The following is a 21,361-nucleotide window of genomic DNA, read 5'->3' on the forward strand; positions in this document are numbered from 1 at the left end:
CATTTTTCAAAAGACCATCTTGAGAACAAACCTGTAACTGATCTCAAGCATCAACAATGTAAAAGGAATGGTTAAATGTCTCACGACGAGCTTGATGGCATATTCTAAGGGACATAGAGACAGAGTGTTGGCACCACATTGGGCCTCTGCAGCCATTGGAGAAGACCCCTAGGTGGCATGAATCCTCCACTGTAATAATTACATCAGTCCTGTGGCTTTTATTTGCTCAGTGGGCAACAAAAGGCAGTGCGTCTGAGCCCGGGGTAAGTTATGATCAGTGGCTCCCGCCCTTTAAACAGCAGCTTGATAGGATCTGTTGTGTTCGCTCTCAGCTTGTCTAATGTTACTCCCATCAAAGAGGCCCCAGTAGAGCTGAATGGAGGATGATGTGTGTACTGCCTCTGCTTAGTGGAGGCATTTCCAGCTGGCGCCAGTGCAGAGGAAACCCACTGAGACATACAACAACACATACAGACATTGGGGTCAGCCCCGATTCACCCTCTTATTGCCTGATCACAGCTCCCCTTTTCAGGCCAGACTGTCTCTCTCTCTCTCTTTTGCTCTTTCTCCATTTGATCATACATTGTGGAGCCTAATTCATTTGGAGTAAGATGAATAAGGGGGGGTTGAAGGTGAAGAAGCCACTGGTACCAAATGAGATTCAACACAGGAGTGGCTCCGTTTTGATTGCTGCTCTCAGAGGGGTATTTATTTATTTCATGTTTGATATTGTACCGAGAGTTATTTTTGAGATTTTGGACCCTTGTGTAGCACAGTGATAAATTCAAATATTGCACAGGGTTCTCAGTATGATGCAATGCAATTCCACACCACTGCAAATCACGACACTATTAAAGTGCCTCAATGATTTTGTACAAGCGTACATGTGATAGGCCGCTTTTTTTTCTTAACCAAGTGTTAACATTAACACAAATGTTTGGGTAGGACGAGCAACCTCCACACAGAAAAATCTGTGGTGTGCCTTTATACTTCCAACTATTTTCACAGAATTTCAAATTCAACAAAATGATATCAATGCAGTTGACGTAGGTTCACTTGCATCACTTTTAAGACTCCATTTGACAGAAGTTAAAATCTAGAGATATGAACACAAAATGAATGTTAGCACATCGCTATGGGCCAACTACGGGAAAGGTGAAAACTTTTTAAAAAGGCAACTTGCTATTCTGCTTACTATGTGAATCATTTGATACTAAGATAAAATGGATGTGGTGGCTTTTATGTGACCCCCCCCCCCCTTTGCTGGAATATTTGGCAAAATGTGCAAACAATTCATCGAGTGAAGAATCTTTCAATAAATACTCAATGAAGATTTGGAACCTTTTTACTTTGACGCCCTGAGCCAACTGAAACTAAAATATCACCAATATTACTAAAGAAAAAAAAAAAAGAACCCTAATAGACTATGTTTAAAAGTTTACAACGACCGCACACACTCAAAACCCCGAATTAGCGATTCTGTGCACTTGTGGGAAAATTTGTGAGCGCAAATGAGATGCAGATGAATATCTACTGTACAAATGGATACAATTCTTGGCGCCATTCTGTTGAAGAAATTAAAGCCAACAGTAATCACTAAAATAACCTTGAAACAAAGTACTAATGAATAAAATTATACTCAAAATATTAAAGCACTGAAAATCAGGCAAAACCTTTCAAACAAGCCAACAAAACAAAAGAATATTGCCCAGGAAAATAAAATATAGTACCTGAACTTAATATTTTGTTTAACAACCTCTTTTTTTATTTAATTAATTTGCTGCTCATGTCTCATGTTTGTGTGTTTCAGGGCTTTTGAAAAATTGCCCGAAGGTTTTTCATTCAACTGGAGACCATGCTTTCTGAATGTTGGCAGTTTTGTTTGAGAATGTTTTGAAATTTTTTGAAACATTTCATTGTCAAATGCAGCAAAGCAGCCTCAGAACATAACTGTGTCAGTTATGTTCATGTGTGTCTAGTTTTAGAACCGCAAACCTTTACAACTGGGATGGAAAGGAGTTGCAAGATCTATGTTGAATCATCTCAGAAGACCTCAAAAAAAGAAAAGAGCTTCATGAATGAACAAAATCTACATTTTTATTCTATGTCCATGCACTGAGATCCGGGCAGATGGATTGTGATGTAAGGACAAGCTGTACTGTAATCGCACACTCCTACACACGCAAACACATTTTTGCAAAAAACATAACCAGTGAATCATCATTTGAAAAAAAAAAAAAGAGGACAAAGCTGGGAAAAGAGTGACAGTAATGACACATTAGAACACCAAAAGTATATTAAGCTGACATCAAACCTCGTATAAAAATATGTATAAATGTCCATGTCTCCTCAACCTTGGAAATGAATGTCCAAAAGTAACGGAAGATGTGAATGTTAGAATAAAAAAAAAAACATGTTGCACGTGTGAATAAAATGTGACTAAAAATGCAGACTAAAGCAACTATACATCAGATACATTCAAATATAAAAATTACAACAAGACATTCTTTATGTCGTTTACTTGCATACTTATAATCAAATGACAACGATTCTTGCATGGGCCATAACAGTCAGTTCTGACACGCACACATTTCTCATTTAACATCAGTTTTATAATGACAGAAGATTTTTTTTTTTAAAAAACGTCACAACAGCAAATTGAGACATGTCATTAAAATGTGTCACTTTCAACATCCCATCGTGACAACATACACCCAAAAAAAATGGATACATCGTGAATTCATGCGGTGCGCACCGAGTTAAGTCACGACTCAGTGAAACCGCAAGTGACGGATTCCAACATTTTAATAACATTCTTGCCTCTGACCACAACCTTTAAGACGCGCATTCCCACGCACATGCACACACACAATTTCATTATGGCACGCTTTATAGCATCACTGACTGCCCGGTGAGAAAAAAAAAAGCACAACAATAATCACTCGTCTCTCTCCAGTTCACCTTTGACTGGCTGGCTGTCATGTTTGATGGGGTCGGGCTCCTTTAGAGCTCTGATGACCGGCAACCACGGCGATGGCATCTCAGGGCCTGTCCTCTTGACCTGTTTGAGGCGGTTGAGGGCGGCATACAGCCCAGAGTTGGTGCTGCCTTGGATGTCTTCCGGATTCTGCTGCTCGCTGGAGAACATCTCCAAAGCGTCCGGAGTGCAGTGCCTTTGCTGTTCCCACAGAAACAACAGTGGTGACTGACGCACAAACCCACATTAACGGCTTTGACATGCTGGAAACTTAAATTTGATGTGTTTTCCTTCATGAAATTATTTTTTGAAGCCAAACATGCAAAGAAAAATAAAATTATGGCTGGTGACGTCAGACAAATGTTAAAGACATTTTGTATTTCTACAAATACAGGTGAGAATTCACACCAGTTCATCAGTACCGACAGAAGGTCCGTCATTGATGCACTCCCATTTTCGGGTCGCTGGTTAGTGACCGGACGATGCTATGTCATAGTCCCCTTTTTCATTCGCTTGGGTGAGGGAGGAGGAAGTGCTTCAACACATTTTACTGAATGTGCAAGTAGAATGATTCCCAAACGACTGTTCAAATGTTCCTGTGCCCGTATAGTATTACCAAAATAAAAAACATTTCAAATCAACCTCAAAAGCACATGTCGGAAGTAAGTCACAAAGATGGATATTTCCTCCATAATTAGTTAGTTTTAGTTAGTTTTATAAATGTAAAATGTAGTTTCAGTTATCTCGTTTGTATTTATTTCCTATTAAAGATTTTTTTCAATTGTTTTAATCATTTGGTTCGTTAACTACAATAACCTTGCTCGCCATTCACAGCAAAGAGGTGGCCACATGTTTATTTTCCCCGATCTTCTCCAACAATTTGTCCTGAAACATATGTATCATTTAGTTTCAGATAATTATCTCGTTTGTATTTATTTCCTATGAAAGATTTTCTAAATTAATTCAGGTTTTAATTATTTGGTTTATTTTCGTTAATTATAATAACATTGCTTGCCATTCACAGCAAAATAATGTAGCCACATATTTTTCTTCCTGATCTCCTTCAACAATTTATCCTGAAACATGTAGTATGTATCATCCATCCTCATTTGACTCCAGCGATGCATTAGTTGGAAAAAAAATTCAAAAAGCAACTGTACCTGACCAAAAAAAAACCCTTCAAAGGTCCCCCATTCCTCATTTCCTGCTGTCCCCTCATAGCTAAGCCTTTAATCACCATTTAGTCACGCTCAGCCCTAATTAAAGAGCCCACCGATTCACAGGCGGGTATCCCTGACCAGAAACCAAGCTCGGAGGTTCTTTAACTAACACGCGTTACGCCGCTGCCTTGGTACACCATGCCCCGGAGGTGTCATTAGGAGATAATGACTTTCCTGCTCTAGAGTGGAGAAAATTCTCACGGATGTGAGGGTGTGCCGGGAAACAAAGTGCCAGAGGAGCTACATTCTGTGATACTGCTATAAAGTCTACATACTTTGGACAGGACCACTTAATAAGCTACTCCCATGTGTGTGTGTGTGTTCTGTACCTGAAGGATGAAGCCCTGTGGGCAGGTAAGACGGTCGTACCACATGGCCTTGTACATGAGCAGGAGGAGGAGGCTGGTTAGAAAGGCCAACATGATGAGGATCAGACCTGTGATCTGAAGAACATACACACACATGCATTCAAAGTTGACAATTACCATAATATTCATTCTTTGGTCAAAGTTGTGTGAGTTTTATAACAATCTTTTTTTTTTAATAAAAATATTTTAGCATTTTAGAATGTTACAAGAATACCATAATCTTCAAATGTATAATTACTAACACTAACAAGAACATAAGATATTTTATATTTATTTTGGTCGCTTTTGTGTACTGTGCTACCTTGGTTCTGTCAGAGACATTTTTATAGAAGTTGATGTTTAGCCCCTCAGTGCTGGGCATGAACAACTTGTTCTTTTTCTTTTGTTGCAGTTGATAATGAGTTGTCGTCTTCACAATAACCTGAGGAGGAGGGGGAAAAGCATGCAATTAAAAAAAACTCCAATTTGCCTACAGACTAGTTGAAATTGAAGAGTAAGTGTGATGCAACAGAATTGAGGGAAGGTTGCAGCAAGATGAAATCGGCTTACTTCATCTACATGTTGTGGTCATTGTGCAAAGTTATCAGCAGAGAAACGCAAAGACGGACTTACCTTGTCCGCAAAAGACTGCTGGAGTTTGCTGACCTCCAGGGGTGTGATGAGGGGGATGTTATCAAAGCCATCATCTGCAGACGGCTGCTTCTCCATCTTATCAGACAAATTAGTACCCAGCTTCACCATGACTGCACTGTTGTTTGTCCAGGCAACTCAGACTTTGGTTAGAGGTCCTTGATGAGAACGAGAAATACCATACAGATGTTATAGGATAGGCATAATAAATCCTTTAACCAGCTTTATCATAAAGTAAACAAGATGAGAGCAAAAGTTTGATCAAATTTTTGCTGTGATTTTTTTATCTGTTGAGTTGTAGATCCATTTTAGGTGGGTGGTGGACAGCTAGTAAAAATGCATACATGTGTTTCTATTTATTCCTTTTTATTTTTCCCAGAACAGTTCTTAGTTGTAATAACTTCCCACATATAATACATATGAAATATTGGCTCGACATCAGGATATGTTACGGGCCAGTTTAGAGGAAAAAAAAAAGTTTAAATTATCCACAGGACTCTTGATCATGTGAATAAAACAATCCGTGGACCAATATAAGCATTTTGATGGGTGAAAAGCTTGCTATTTTTCTGTCAGTGAGGTCATCATTCAGATATTTTAAAAATGCTATGATTCATCTACCGGTTTCATTCAAAGCTTTGCCTTCAACTGTTTAATATGGTACCGTCTCTTTTTGTCTCACTTTTAAACAAGTGATCATCTAAATGTGGCAGGAAGAGGTAAATGAGTCATTCCTAGGTCATTGGCACGGTGTAATGATCTCGGGCCCACTGCTGCGCTGACTCACTAATGACACGTCACACGACTGATGCACATAATCCAAGCAACCGTAATGGCGCTGTGAATGTGCACTTTGGACAAATTTGGTGAGATCTGTAGCTTGTGCCTCAATACGTTTGTCCAAAAAAATCCATCTTTGGGCACAGAGTCAAATCACAAGCAGTATGCAGCGGCTCTCTGAGGGCAAGCATTACTCAAGTACATCCAATGTTCTCAGTGGGTGGGTGGAGGAGGAGGAGGAACGTGTGAGAGCGATGAATCATCCTGATTAGCATCTGTGATTACCAAATAAAATGAGAGTGTCTAACAACATCTGATGGGACTGAAAATAATATCCATTTCTATTTTAACATAATGCTCATTTCTACAATTAATTGATATGACACTAATATATGTATATTAACAATACAGTATCAATTCATCAAGAAATTTAGCATTTCATTGAAAGTGTTGAATTGATCTTTGATTAATTCTGTTTGACCAATTGAGGAAAAATGTAGTGTACTGCCAGGTTGCAACCAGCAGAGGCAGCACTGATTGAATTTGTTGTCTAACAAAATGTCAAGATGAAATAAAGTAAACCCCTTTTTTTTTAGTGGGAGATACATTTCAGTATCATTCCCAATAGAACGTCCATCAAAAAGTTATACTTCATACACACTTTGAATACATGTAAGGAGTATTAAGAAAACTCATTGAAAAAGGGCTGGAAAATGCATTGGCAAGTGTGACCCTCCTTTCCCGCATGTGAGGGCATTCCAATATGTATAGTGTAAAACCTAAAAAAATTAACATAAAAATTCACTTGCAGATTTCTGTAAAAATCTGCTTTATGGTAGCGGCACCAACAGTGGACCGAGATACAGCAGTGGAACACTGTACATCCATTTTATGGATATTCCATTGGACATCGTTAAAGACCTCAATACATCATTGGCAAAGAAATAGGAGTCAAAAAACAATCAGGCAATTCATTGATCGGTAGTTTTCTTCTCACATTGGTTTCAAAAGCACAAGCTTAGTGTGAATATGCCTCTGAAGTTTAGCTTGACTGCCTTTGCAAATGCAAACTTGCTGCATTGAAGCTACATTATCAAACAAAGGTAGTGCAGTCAGACAAAAGAGCATCAATACAACAGCAAATCCAATTGACATGTAGACTTGATAAAAAAAAAAAAAAAACATCTAGCAGTAAATGTGCTTGTGGGTTTCCTTTACCTTCTCTATGATCTGACGATGGCGCTCCTGTTACAGATATGGTGAGCTCACTATCTATCGCATCCAACATAAAAAAAAAAAATGTGTACCAATGAAGGTCCAGTGTGTCACCGACAAGGTAAAAGATGATGTCTGGCCTGCACTAATCAATAACGAACAATCATATTTCTTTACAATGAGATTGTAGCAATTGAGCTGTAATATTTTAGCATGAAACTGAAACACAGAGAAGAGAGAATGAACTTACTGCGGATGTCTCTGCCGTATGGCCAAGCGGAGGTGATCGCTTGCCACTGATGCTGCCGGGGACTTGGCTGTGAAAGATGGTTGCCGTGGTGATGTGTCGTTACCGCACTGCGCATGACACCCAGTTTGCGGCAGCTTCCGGAAGGTAAAGATGAACTCAGCCTTGAGAAGGGAGAGATGGAATGACAGAACAGTGTTTGTTTCAAATACTTGGTAGCATTCAAACATTTGGTTTGAAAAGCCCTCAGATTTGATGACGATGGCAAAGTACACACATGTCCATGTTTGGAAGTCAATTACAATTGAAAAGAGCTGTAATTTAATTAATTTAGGTCTTTTAGCCCATATAACGTACATCGTCAAGAATGGCTTTACACGTGGTCTAGGCCACTAACCTAAAGAAAAAAAAAAAAGGCTTTTCAGTCATTTAAATTCTCATTGTCCGTAGTGTATTTTCAAGTTGTTATCGATGTGCTCAAATATGAGAAAAAATTGGTGGGGTGCCAACCACTCAAACACCGAGAAAACTATACTACTCCCATTTAGCATCATCTATTTTCTGATCATTCTAACCAATTAAGGGACACAAAACTGATTCTACTTGATTATATGAAATTCCATTTTTGTACCCCCCTAAAAATTATTTTTCTTTTCCGATCCGAAATGATTTCAATGTGAAAACTGCTGAATATGAGTATTTCTTGTTAAATATATGGGTGAGACAAAGTGCGGCAGGCAGCCGCTTCCAGCCTGACCCCAGATTGTGCAAACCCTCACAGAGAACAAAAATGGTATGCTGCAGCACCATCTACCGGTAAAATACATGTACTACAACCAGGCCATAAATAGCATTAAACAATGAAATACAATTTAGTAAGTACCGCAGAAACGGAATGTTCCTATTGTTGCAATCGCCTCAATTTTTGCATCATTATTTAAAAAAAAGATTTCTGGGGAACTTATAGTGCAAAATACTTTTGAGTATTTTCCTTTTTTCTTAATTGTGACTCTGCAGATTCTTTTCTGCAGAGGTTCTGGAAATCATGTGTCATGTTAAGTAGATGGTGGTAATTTAAAAGAAGACGCCTTTTAAGTTGGACAGAGGGTCAAAGGCCAGCAATCCGGGAGCACCGGTCTTACTTGCCTCTGACCTACGAACAGATTATGTGACCTCAGTGACCTGCAGAACCTTCAAACATTTGTATATCAGTAATATACAACCAGAGACAGCACACTGAAAGTTTTTTCTTTTGATGCACGGTTATCTGGATCAGCACATTGGAAGACTGTAAGACGGAGCTGAAGCATATGAAGATGTATGAAGTATGTGTGATAGAAGTTTCTTCAAGGGCTCTTTGAGAGGTGGATGGAAAGAACGGGCTCAGTTTAGGATTGATTTAGCTCAACATTTCATGAGGACAAAGGGCCATGTTCGGCCATGCTTGGCTGTAGAAAATAGGAAAATACTCGTCTATAAATTTGAAACCCCCCCTGCATGCCACCTTGCCCTCACCCAAACCATCAACTGAGGCTGTATTTATTTTTTTGACCTTTTCTTGACAGCGTTATGACATCAAAGTGGAACGTCGATCTGTTTCCCTACACACAGAGACAGCTGGTGTCTACAACGTGAGAAACTGACAGACAGTACTAGGGGGGCACTTCGTTAGCCGGCAGAACAGACAGTAAATATAGGATTAGTCAAGTTATTTGTTCTGAAAAACTTTATTTGCCTTCCAAGCAATTTTAAACCAAAATGGAAACAAGAGTCAGATATTTACATGAACTTTTGAAGATGCTATTAAAATTAGATGGACTATATTTGTTATCATGTAGATATCTAACCAATATTAAAATTCATATTTACAAATATACAGCTTGTTTTAATATACAAAGATGATACAAAGGTCTTCATTTGCTGGATTGAGACCGACGAGCCTCAATATCTGGAATTGACAGAACAGTGTGATTTAAAAATAATAGAAAATAGAATGGTGCATCAACTTATGAGTGACTAGACTGTTTTATCTTGAGCTGCAAGTAAATACTAGACGTTATTTTTTTGTCTCGTGTACATTTTGTGTACTGCATAGTTTGTGTGCAAAAAATGGACACGTACCAGGGATCCTGTGAGGCCAAACATCATTACAGGCGGGGCACCGAGGCTCTGTCGCCCCTCTGAATAATCTTGCCACGCATGGGTAGTGTATTTTTATGCCACATGTTGGATTCTCACAGATTTGGCTCTGAAGATTGAAATGAAAGGATTTGTTTACTTTGTTTGACACAAAATCATCAAGATCAGCTTTAAAGACTTTTGTAAGGTGATGTTCTTTGGAGTGGACCTGAAAGGCAATGTTGCGACAGATGCGGCACACTTTGACCTGGTCCTGATACATAGTACGGATGTATTGCTCCATCTCAATGATACACCGCGTGGATAAGCAGTATTCACCGTTTTTCTGCACAGAATGAAAAATTACAAAAAATGTTTTACAAAGATGAATGAAAAAACTCTTTGCCCATTAATTGATCAATATAATAGCCTACAGCTCTTTATTCTGGCAATCTGTGATTGCACAAAGTTCGTTGAATTATTTCTGTGATGAGTGGATAGCAGCACTGCGTAAGCACGTGTGCCTCATAGACAAAACATTTACAATACCATTGTTAAAAATAAAAAAATAAAAATACCCAGGAAAAAGCAATATCTCAAGTTCCGATTGTTTTCCTACCTCAATGAGCCAATTGTCTTGCACAAGTCGATTGAGCAGCTCTTCCGTGTCTCTCTTCTTTGTTTTTTTGGTCAAGGATTTGGCACAATTGAGAATTTCCGTGGAGTAGACCCTGCCAGTTTCCGAGTCCACGATCAGGTCCATCTTAACATAAAAAGTGCCCGGTTATCAAGAAAAACACACAGTACGTTAGTGCACATTTATGTTGCTTTGATTAGAATTTGGGTCCAAAGATGTGAGAATACATGACTGAACGCACTACTTTCCGGAAAATCTCCAGTTCATGATCGGCGTAGTCAGTTGTCATTGTGGTGGCGTCCGTTTCAATCATGTTAACCTGGACGGCAGTCACATCAAAGTGATGAATAACAATTCTGCAAAACTACATTACTTATTCCAGCATACATGGATTATGGCTGACTTGCAAACAGTTTACTTCATGATGCTGTAATGAACATCACTTACTAAAGCATAGTGCTGCACACCGCTTTCTTCACACATCCCTTTTCTAATCTGCATGAACATGGGCTCCAAATTAGAGTTGATGGTATCAATATAGTCATCGAGCTGCTCTGGAGCATATGAGGCTGGAAACAACACACAAAAGAAATCCACATGTAAAAGTAATGTATGGAAAGGCCAGCAGTGCCACATATGTAAGCAATGTGACTCACTGTTCTGCATACTACAACAATGATGGAGGAGTTGCTTTGCATTTGCTTCATCAACAATGCCAATGCGCATCACCGTCTGCAAGAATCTTCTGTGGCTGTCGTCCATCTGGTGGCGCGGCTCTTGAAGTTCTGAAGAAAATACTGTACTGTTATGTTCATTTCTGACAATTACATGTCAATGGTGTAGCATGCTAACAAATAAGGAAATTGGTCGTTTCTTTAGGGTGCTAACACCAGCCACATGATGTAGTGGGGGTATTTATTCGAGGTGCTACTGACATTAAAATTCCACGGTGTTGCTATATGCGTCGTTTAAAAATATCCTATCACCATTTTTGAATAGAAATGCATTACCAGCTTTAAAATCAACTCAACTTGGGCGCTCTATCGCCTTCGTCTTCCACGGCGCCATGGCTGGTGTAGGGACAAATTGTGATGATGGCGCCGCCTGCTGCTCCGGAGTAGGATTGCAAAAATCCAAACAATCGGGACACCTCATGAAGGCTATGTGCAAGGTGCAATACTATTGTAGCGGCCAAAAAAATGATGTATTGAAACAGTTCCATACTCAAATTGTAACATTTTCTTCCACTTTCCTCTTGATTCTCATTTTAGTTCTAAATGTGCACTACTGTGATTTTAAATATATTTTCGAATATCAAACAAATGCTGGAGGTGCTTGGGCTTCAGTGTAGTGCCATCCTTGGATCAATATTGTATGTACTATATTATAATTCCCCAACTTCATTAGAATCGGGGTTTGAATGCTATCGTTTGATCTGTTACAGTCTTTATAGTGATCTGTAATTTCCCTGCTGTCTGATCAATCAATCGTCTTCAATGATGTTAACACTTTCAGCCAGTCATCGCCACCCAAGGAATAGATTGGATTGCATAAAAACAATGGTAATTGTAAATGCTTTAATAGCCTAACAAATTAAATAATAACATATAATACAAGGTGTCCAAGTCTTTTGATTGCAATAAAGTCTATTATAAACATTATTTAAATACAGTTATGTCATTGAATTTTACGGCAGCATTTAAACAAATCCTCCTTAACATTATATGCTCAGCTCAGTTTCATCCAACTGTCCAGGGGTGAATTCTGACCAACACTGAGTAGTGAAAGTCAGTGATGTCCACTCACAAAGTGTAAAAACCAAAAGGAAAATTCTGATTAAGCTGCTAAAATGGTTTACAGTACTCTGTCACAAAAAAACAGAGTAATTAAAAGATCTAAATGGCTGAATAATGTTCACAACTAGCAGTGAAACAACATGAGAAAGAAATGGATGAATGGTATGACTCTTGCACTTAAAACATGACACACACATATCTTAGGGGCACTTTAGTTACCAATCAATCCAATATGCATTTGGGTTGGAACACACAACCTCTGAATCAAATAATACAGCCCTTAACTCAGCATTTGCCAAGGTAACACCTGCTCAAAAGATGCTTGTATTTGCAAAAAATAAATTTGCCACATACAGTAAAGTAGTTAGTGTCAATGAAGCATTGCATTAGTGTTTTAACACATTATTCTTGTTGAGCCTTATTACACTTATTTGGTTTGCTTTTCCATCCATCCATCTATTCCCAATAATTGGTATGTTTAGAGGTAAGATGGGCTTTTTTTTGTCTATAAAGAAATCAAAGCGCTCTGACACCTTGGTTCACCTGACTGAGTGAGAGGCATGGTACTACCGAGACGGGTTGCTAGCCAATCGTAGGGCATGTAATGTTTTTCTGCATACGTAATTGTAATTCTTAAAATTATATCTAGTGGCTGACTGTGTTAAACTCATAATTGAACACAATGCATAATGGTGATTCACCGGTTAACACGTCCACCTCACAGTTCAGAGGGTGCCGGTTCGATTCCACCTCAGGCCCTCCCTGTGTGGAGTTTCATGTTCTCCCCGTGCCTGCGTGGGGTTTTCTCCCACTTTCCAAAAACGATTGAGCACTCTTAATTGCCCGTCGGTGTGAGTGCGAGTGCAGATGTTTGTTCGTCTCTGTGTGCCCTGCGATTGGCTGGTAACCGGTTAAGGGTCTCCCCCGCCTACTGCCCGATGACAGCTGGGATAGGCCCGTAAACAGAATATTAAATGTGATTATTTTATTTTTTTTTGTCAGAAAAGTGTGAAGGTGTTCATTGAGCACAGTATTTTCAACTATGATGGTGACATTCTGGCTTAATTGAAAACAAGCAAATGGGAACATAATACTGTCAAATGCTATTTGCGCTTCCTTCCAAAAGTGTTCACCCACTCACCACTGTGATAATATTCATGATTCAGAAAAGATTATAAAAGAAGAAAATGGTACAGCATGTGCAACCATGAGAACTCAAAACACAAACTTCAGAGATTTATCTGAGACCTCAATGCATGTACCACTTCTGCACTTCTCTGGTGACACTTGAGTCTAAATCCTTCTTTCACATTACTAGGCTTGAATTTTAGAGCTTAGATGTCAGAAAAAAGGGCTTCTGGGCTAGCTGGATATGTTCTCCAAGGTGCCCAATATGGACCCAGCGTGTGCATCTAATGTCTTCATTGTTTTGGTTGGCAGCAGTTGACTGAAAGGACACCAAACCTGAGAAGAAATCGCTGAGTGAGAAGAAATATCATTTGTCGCTGCTATGTCAACAAAGCTGCATGAATTCGTAATAAGAAACACGTGGCTGTGAAACGGATGGCTACCATGTTTCCTAACAGACATCCTACAATTAGTACACACGTTGAATGAAATTAATATGAACTCCTCTTTGCATAATTTACCTCGACTGTTTTTAACCAGGATGCTAATATCAAATCTAAAAACTTACATTTGTGACTCTTGTGTTACCCTTCCTTGAATTATAATGAAATGGCATACCTTGTGTTCTAGTGGGTGGGAGGAAACTGTTCATGTGTGTGGATGGACTGTTGCAACTTCTCCTCTTTGGCCCTTCTGCTGTGGCAAAGCTGTTCGGGAACATCAAGGCAATCAACATACTTCATCTTACTAGGGTATATTCCCCTGTTCCTGTTTGTTGGGCTTGCACATTTTTTTATCTGCACAAATTCTCTTACCTAGACTTCTGTCACGCTCACCATTTTAGTCTGTAGAAAATCAATCAAGCTGAATCAAACTAATGTGCTAAATACAGTAAAATAAAATAAATGCTGGCCAGGAACACGTTGGGAGCAAATATATGCTATGATCACAGCGCCTCTTTGATCACCTCATTGAAATATTTTTGTGTTCAGTCATTATGTGCAGCCATGCACAGTGGTTAGCAACCCCTGCTGAAGTTTATTGAGCAGAACCTGGCATAATGCAGAGGGGATTGAGCTGGTGCTGTGCGCAAAGGCCTGATTTGAAAGTGAACGCCTACCCAGAGCGCTTATCTGACACGAAAGTCTGCAAATGACAGATTTTACGATGAGAGAATCCGTGCAGCCATAACAGTGTCCAGCTTTGCCCTCCTACGCACATGGGACAATATGGCCCTGTGAATTGTATTACGAGCTCACCGTTCTCTTTTCCATAAAGCTGGTTAGAAATTCATCAATGTCGGTGCGTCCCTCTAAAAAGTTTTCAGCGGTGGTTTCAGACTCATCCTCGGCTTGATGTGCTGCAACCTTTAGTCGAGCCTGAAGGGTACTCAGGCTACAGCTCTATAGTGCAGGAGAGAAATGAAATTAGTTTTCTTCCTTTGTACAAGTACTGTAAACAATCCAACAAGAGAAGGTCTAACTATTTATGTAACAATTCACTCCTCAAAGCATTGAAATGCTGCACAACATTGACATTGGGAGTGTGGATCATTAAATCAAAGATGATTCGATACATGCAGTCTGCCCTGCAAAGGTGTTGGAGGAGAAAGGTAAATTACTTTGTTTTTGTTAAGATAGGGAACTCAATGAAATATAGGGTGTATTCAGACTTGACTGTTTGGTGCACTTTAAACGGACCAGGGTTCGATTGTAACGCTGGTCCGGACGTTTTGTGCAGGTGTGAATACACGCAAACATATCCTGGTGCGGATTAAAGAAACTGACCACGAGCCACTTTTTCAAGTGGTCTCTATATTTTTCAAATATCCACAATGAACCTGTAAATTGCATTTTTGTGTGTGTTGAAAATATACATAAACGTATACTAAAGGTCTTGCTAGAGTTCACGTTTAATTTCTTTTGTATCAGACTGGATGTGCCTAACTCAAAGAAAACCCTCTGTAGAATTCTGAAACTGAGAAATCCATGCTACAATGAGATTTACCTCACTGAGATCGTGTTGTCGCTGCATCTTTGTCTCAAAGGCAAACTTCAGTTGTGTCAACTGTTCAAACTAAACAGAAGAAATGTGAGCAGACGGAAAAATACGCAATAGGAGGATTTTGACTGAGTACTTTTGGAATTAATCAAACCTTGTCGATAATTTCTTGTCTTTTCCCTTCCAGTTGTGGCTCCATGTGAAGGTTTTTCTCTGAAAAAGAGATACACAAGTTCCCCCCCCAACTCAATACAGCTTTTCCTTCCAGGCTGGCTGAACATTTAATGTATTGCCATGTTTGGGAGAGGAACGTACCTGCCATATCCACAATGTTGGTGACCAGCTCTTCTTTGTCACTCGTGACTTGTTTGAGCTGAGGCAGTGTCATGAAGAATCTCAGTAATACATCCTCATTTTCTGACATGTCGGACAGTTGGGTCAGACTGGGGAAAGGCGAAACAAAGTGTGGGTACACAAGTGTGTATGTACCACAGGACTGACAGACGGACAGATGATGAAAAACAAACACTATTTTCTTTAATTATGCTCAAACAGTATGCTTGAATAAAGTTTTAACACTTAAATTACTTCAAGTCAGAGAGTTCAGGAAAAGTCTCTGGAATCTCAGGCATCTTGTACATATGTCCATTTAGGCCAACCTGAAAAGACAAGTCAAGGTAATGATGAGAAAGCAAATAATTTAAAGGAAGCCTTTACTAAGGGCCATTAAAAAACTAAAGTATTGTCAATGATCCATCTCTACTGCTAGATTGTATAGTCTACTGTAATTTCCAGACAATAAGCAATATATTTTTCTCACACGCTCCAAACCCTGCAACTTAAGCAATGATGACGCAAAATAAAATGTGCATATCCAACCCAACTAATAGTTGAACATTATCTGGACTAATTACAATTAATGACCTAAGAAAACATTGAGCTACATGTAAAATACCACAATAATATCATTATCATGATACAGTATTCAGCAAGCATATCGCTACGTTTTTCAGATATTGTGTAGCCCTAAACTAAACTACTAAACGAAGACTTTGAAACCCTAGATCTAAGTGCTACATCATAAGGTGTTTTTCCATCAGTGTACCTGCAAGTCTCCAATAGGGACAGGCATTGGCAGGTCAGTAATGAGGCCATAAGGGGTTGGACCTCGGGGGGACCCATGGACTCCATCAACTGCAGGATGAAGCACTGATCCTACTCCAGATTGAGCTGGTACGAGAGGTGGCGTCTGACTTTGCCCAACATGTCGAGGACCGTAGTGGTAGCCCGGAGTCGGATAAGGAGGGATGCTTGATGGCTTGAACATACTACTGTTGGTTTAGGACAAATTGTATTGTGTTACTAAGATTATATTCATCTAAAGAATATTGAGTCATTTGAGTTGCAGTATTTGTTCATACAAACTATTATCTTAATCAAAATAAGCCTTCACTTGTACATATGCTTTATGTCTAGAGTATATTTACCAGCCTGACCTGTAACAATGTAAGTGACAATGACAAAGTCTTGTTGGCTCATGTTGGCTAACCAGTAATTGAAGGAATACTTCCTTTTAGGTTAATAGGCTCTTGAAATTAGTAGGTAATGTGTGTTGGAAAAATACTAGGCTACTAGACATATGATAATGAAACCAATTACCTGACCATTTGAAATTTATGTAAGGGCATATTCTAACTCAGTAAATGCTTGAGCAGAGTTTCATGAGAATTTGGGACATAGAGGAGGAAACTGAGGGTGGACAACAAAACAAATTGTCATCAAATTCAGTCGCCGAGTCAAAAGTACAGGACAATGACTACAATACATGAGGGATTACATAAAGTCATGTGCTTTTTGTGCTTAGCATTTGTTTAGGGTTCAGTATGAAAGCTGTGATATGTCACTTTTCATAAGTACTGCATAGAAATAGAACAGACTCACTATGGAAAGCCAGACGGGCCAGTCGACATCAAGGCAGGAGGACTCTTCCAGAACTCATCCAGCAGACTTTGAATGACCTTACCAAGGTCTGAATGCATTCCAAACTACAAAAAAAGGAATATTGAGGTGAATGAAAAATGTATCAATCAATCTCTGTCTTGAGAGGTCAGCTTCATGTTTATGCTATCCTGTGACACCACACCAATTATGTCGTCGCCAACGTTCTGACTCCACGATCATGCTTTGTGATCTTTCAAATGAAAACATCCGGTCTTTTTTCACCCAATAGTAATCATCTGAAAATTATGGCATCGTCACCAATTTCTGATCACGTGCACATCAGAACAATTCTACTGATAATACTCAAGTTTAGGGAGGGATCAAAGTCAAAGATAGATCCCTTAACAATAGGTTGACATTTTTCAAACAATCCCAGTCATACTTACATTAGTGATGAGAGGGCTCGTGATCAAAGTGCCATTATTGCTGTCGATGAGGTGATGACCAACAGGAGGGTAGATGCTAACCACTGGCTTCTCCTGAGGGAACTGAGGAGGGAGAAGACTGGGGGGCAAAGAAGTTTGCAACCTTAGCTTGAATATTGATTGAACTATACAGATTTTTCTCTAGATAAGACATGAATACTGTGCTAAGGAAGTGTAAAGTTTACATCTAACAGTGTTTGAAGTAACACCTCTACTAAGCATTCTAGCGCGACTGCATTAGTGACAGACACTAATAATGAGAGCTAACCAAACACTCTGTGAAACAAGACTCGTCTCTAAAGTTGTTCAATTTTTTTCAGAGTCAATTCTTTCTTAGATGTACTAAAATGCAAAGCAAGTGGTTCTGTAATGTGTTGGAACATTTCAAACTGAAGGGTTGAATATGATCAGCACCCCTCTCGCACTCAGTATGGCCCAGTATTAGAAAAGAATAAAACTCTGACTAAGGGTAGTTCAGTTTACCTGACTCTGAAACCATGCTTAAGTCTGAGTGTGATACCCAAAAACTGCTAACGGTGTCTGCAAATATGAACTCACATGTTAACAGTGATAGTAGAGTTGTTGACTGTAAATGGGATCCTGTATTCCACATCTTTCTGGATCTCTGCAATGCTGAAGACAAAATTCCAGTTAAATCATGAGCTTTCAATGTCTACTTGCAGCAGCAAAGTTGACAAGATTTCCCCAAAATGACAGTCTGTCAACAGTCTGAGTCTGGTTGGAATGGCCACTTTGACGAGATTACCAAGAATTCTGAAAATCGGATGCATCTGGTTTAAAAAAATGCCTCCAAATAAGAGTAAAGCAGTAGAACATAGTCTATTCATAATCTAGTGTGAACTATTTCCCAGAAATGGCAATCAAATTGCATACCGCTGAAATCACGCTGCTAGGTGCGCACAAGCTGATCAGAAAACAGTGTTGATCACATGTACTAGGAAAAGAACACCGGGCAATGATGGTGACTAGAAAAAAAAAATGCATCTATAGGACCCACGTGATGTGTAGTGATATGACAAGACGTGACAAGCCAGCGACAACACTAAAGATAGCCATGGTCATAGTCACCGTCCCCAACTGGATTAGCAAACACGGTGAGCTACCAGGAAGTATTAGCAGCATGGCACACCGTCAAACGCCCACGTAACAACAGACGATTTGCACCTGTCCTAAAACCCACTTCGACCAAATCTTTGTTGAGAGAAAAATATTGTTTGTTCCTCTCCTGTAAAGAAATAATATATATACTGACTGGATGACTAGCGCCGTTAAGTCACATGCATTGTGTTAAGCTACAAAGTTAGCATATCATTGCGATTAAAATGACTCAAGACATACACCCTTCCAGCAACCTACATGACCGCATTCCGGTTGTCGTTACCTGGGATGAGCAGCTTTCAGAGACTCAATCTGTCGCTGTCGTTGCTGCTGGAGGCTGTTGAGTGGGGTGTGAGGTCCAGAACCCTTGGAGATGGGGAAAAGCCAGTTCATTCTCTGAACCGAATAAGACTTCACTTGGAAATAGATTACAAACGTCTGGTGTAAACTCAAGCGAAACTGCGGAACAGAAAGAGCTAATTGGAGCTTTGTGTGGCTAACCCCATTAGCTAGTAAATAACGTTGCCAACTCGTTTTTGTCCGCACGCGCGTTTACAGCTACGTTTCAGAATCAGACAGCACACAGTGTTGTGCCAGATTAAATGTGCGCGCTACTGTTTTCTCTTGTAACCGGTTTGTCCCCTGTTAGTAGTTAAATTTATCACCGGGAAGTGAACACATTCGGGCTAAACGAAAACAACATTGAGGCTCAAGCAACTTTACGTAGTTTGTCACAACAGCGCGGGTAGGGTTGGTCATTCTGTTGGTCGTTTCAAAATAAAACCACGATACAGTTTCCTGTTGGTTGTTTCAAAATAAAATTAATACATCAAGTCATTGGTTCATGAATCGTTGTTTATCTGCCGTATATTGGTTCAATATGACATAAACGTACATGGCGGCACTTGTTGGATACATTTCTATGAGAAATGCAATTGGTATATTGCAATATACCAATTGCATTTCTCAAAGAAATGTGTCACACGGGTGATCTGAACAACATCCTGATACTAGAGATACTTTTATATCAATAATGATATACCTCCAACATTTCTTTCATGCAACAAGTTCTTTGTGTGTGTGACATCACAAAATGCCTCATGCATTCCGTAATGATAGTTAACTTGCTTGGTTGCAATAAAGTCTTTGAAGACACACTTGTACTAGCAGATAGTGACTGAACACCAACGACAATATCAACAACTCCACATACATTTCTTTTGAAAATACCTAACAATAACTCAGGACATATTCTGTCCATCAGAGTCCCATGAAGAAATATCAAACGTTCATACAAATTTATGATTAGATCAAAATTTGTAGCCAGATTCATACTCAGGAAGGAATGTCACATATCCTTATGGTGCTTGGCAAAACCATTCATTTTAAAAACGCATTTGTTCAGCTAAGGACTACAGAAATAATCTCTAAAAGTATGTCCTAGACAAATAAATATGCGTCGACGGGAAGTCATACGCGAGAGTACTATTTTCACCACAAAGAGCGCTAATATGGGTGATGTTATCTTTGTCCAAACCTCACCACGTGACGTCTAGTAAAGAAACAAGAGTAAAGGTCAATTCAAATCTATTTGGACGTCTTTTAACAGAATTAAATGCTATAATCAAAGACCATAACCCCAGAAAAAATAGGTCAATGTAAATTTATTTGGACGCCTTAAAGCATAATTAAATGTTATATCAAAGAACACAACACCAGAATGCTTTGCGCCGGTTGTTTTGAGAGCATTTGTCTTTTATTATCTAAATCACGAATTTGTAAAGCTTGAGACCAAAGTCTCCGCAGACGTCGTTGCATAAAAATGTTAAATGGGTTTTGAGGTTGCTCGTGATTTAATTTGGCGTTCATAATGGTTAAGGCAAAGCACTGTGCGTTGTTTAATACGTTCCGACCACGAACCGGTACAGTAGAAATGTTCCGCAACCAGTACTTAGAAATCTTGATTACTTTAAAACGTTTACCACCCCAAATGATGGAAATTGGTTAATAAAACCATGTAAAACACATGCGAAGCACAATATATGTCTTCATATATCTAATGTTGAACACTAACCTTTATCCACGTTAGGTCGGCCTTTGGTTTTAGCTTGCAGTTAGCTTCTAAGACACTTGAGGGCAGCATTTTGGCAATAAGTTTAGAGTTTAGCATTTCCCATCAATTAGTTGCCTAACTTTAATATGTGCCCCCTTTTTGAATAGCAAATAGGCTAAAATAATGCAACAATGTTTTCGTAGGTCGTATTGTAGCAGACATACAGTAAACAACTGACGTCGAATGAACAGGAAGAAACCATAATAAGAACAAATAACGTTTGATTCGCTTTTTTAATTCTTTTTTATGTTATATTGATAGTTACATCGGTTAATTGATAACTTACCAGTATGTTGTACATGGAGGAATGGAACATTTTGATTCCTCATGGATGCAAATTAAAAAATGAGTATGGTTAATCGATCTTCGTAAGGGCCATCGTCCTCGAGTTAAAAGCGGTGACGTGCAATTCCCATTGCGCATGCGCATAACTAACAGTGGTAGTTCCATTTTCACCATACTCTTTACCAAAAATAATTCACAATTGATTCATTCGCCTGAGAGAGAGATATTTAAAATTTGAATTAAGTAGGTACACCGATGTGGCATTTTTAACAATTGCTATTTGATTACATTACTAAACATA

General features: G+C 39.1%; 3 protein-coding genes and 1 non-coding gene across 6 annotated transcripts; all 4 read right to left on the minus strand.

The window, feature by feature from the left end:
• Positions 1-2,161: 2,161 nt before the first annotated feature.
• On the minus strand, positions 2,162-7,539 carry caly (calcyon neuron-specific vesicular protein). Its single transcript, XM_085912657.1, has 5 exons — positions 7,441-7,539; positions 5,178-5,353; positions 4,867-4,986; positions 4,527-4,640; positions 2,162-3,178 (listed from the first exon to the last, which is right to left on the minus strand). Exons 2-5 carry the CDS (start codon positions 5,304-5,306, stop codon positions 2,939-2,941), a joined length of 603 nt encoding a protein of 200 aa, XP_085768783.1. The 5' UTR covers positions 5,307-5,353; positions 7,441-7,539; the 3' UTR covers positions 2,162-2,938.
• A 1,618-nt stretch (positions 7,540-9,157) lies between these two features.
• nsmce1 (NSE1 component of SMC5/6 complex) lies at positions 9,158-11,340 on the minus strand. Its single transcript, XM_085912429.1, has 8 exons — positions 11,203-11,340; positions 10,849-10,977; positions 10,640-10,761; positions 10,434-10,511; positions 10,175-10,318; positions 9,785-9,901; positions 9,559-9,685; positions 9,158-9,385 (listed from the first exon to the last, which is right to left on the minus strand). The coding sequence occupies exons 2-8, from the start codon at positions 10,952-10,954 to the stop codon at positions 9,351-9,353; spliced, it is 729 nt and encodes a 242-aa protein (XP_085768555.1). The 5' UTR covers positions 10,955-10,977; positions 11,203-11,340; the 3' UTR covers positions 9,158-9,350.
• Positions 11,341-11,754: 414 nt separating this feature from the next.
• vps37a (VPS37A subunit of ESCRT-I) lies at positions 11,755-21,184 on the minus strand. Of its 3 annotated transcripts, XM_085912601.1 has the most exons (14): positions 20,737-20,820; positions 19,386-19,460; positions 18,946-19,028; positions 18,102-18,176; positions 17,505-17,622; positions 17,059-17,162; positions 16,223-16,448; positions 15,706-15,776; positions 15,433-15,560; positions 15,272-15,330; positions 15,124-15,192; positions 14,376-14,519; positions 13,735-13,823; positions 11,755-13,452 (listed from the first exon to the last, which is right to left on the minus strand). In XM_085912601.1, exons 1-13 carry the CDS (start codon positions 20,803-20,805, stop codon positions 13,743-13,745), a joined length of 1,302 nt encoding a protein of 433 aa, XP_085768727.1. In that variant the 5' UTR covers positions 20,806-20,820; the 3' UTR covers positions 11,755-13,452; positions 13,735-13,742. The 3 variants fall into 3 exon arrangements, with proteins under 3 accessions (XP_085768727.1, XP_085768729.1, XP_085768728.1); XM_085912603.1 differs by lacking the exons at positions 19,386-19,460; positions 20,737-20,820 and adding an exon at positions 21,062-21,184; XM_085912602.1 differs by lacking the exon at positions 19,386-19,460.
• LOC147056845 (small nucleolar RNA U3) lies at positions 19,902-20,105 on the minus strand. Its single transcript, XR_015066284.1, has one exon. It is a non-coding gene; the product is annotated as a small nucleolar RNA U3 (small nucleolar RNA).
• Positions 21,185-21,361: the final 177 nt, after the last annotated feature.

This window comes from Syngnathus leptorhynchus, chromosome 5, assembly GCF_054491065.1.
Source record: "Syngnathus leptorhynchus isolate UIUO chromosome 5, UIUO_Slep, whole genome shotgun sequence".
NCBI classification, from domain to species: domain Eukaryota; kingdom Metazoa; phylum Chordata; class Actinopteri; order Syngnathiformes; family Syngnathidae; genus Syngnathus; species Syngnathus leptorhynchus.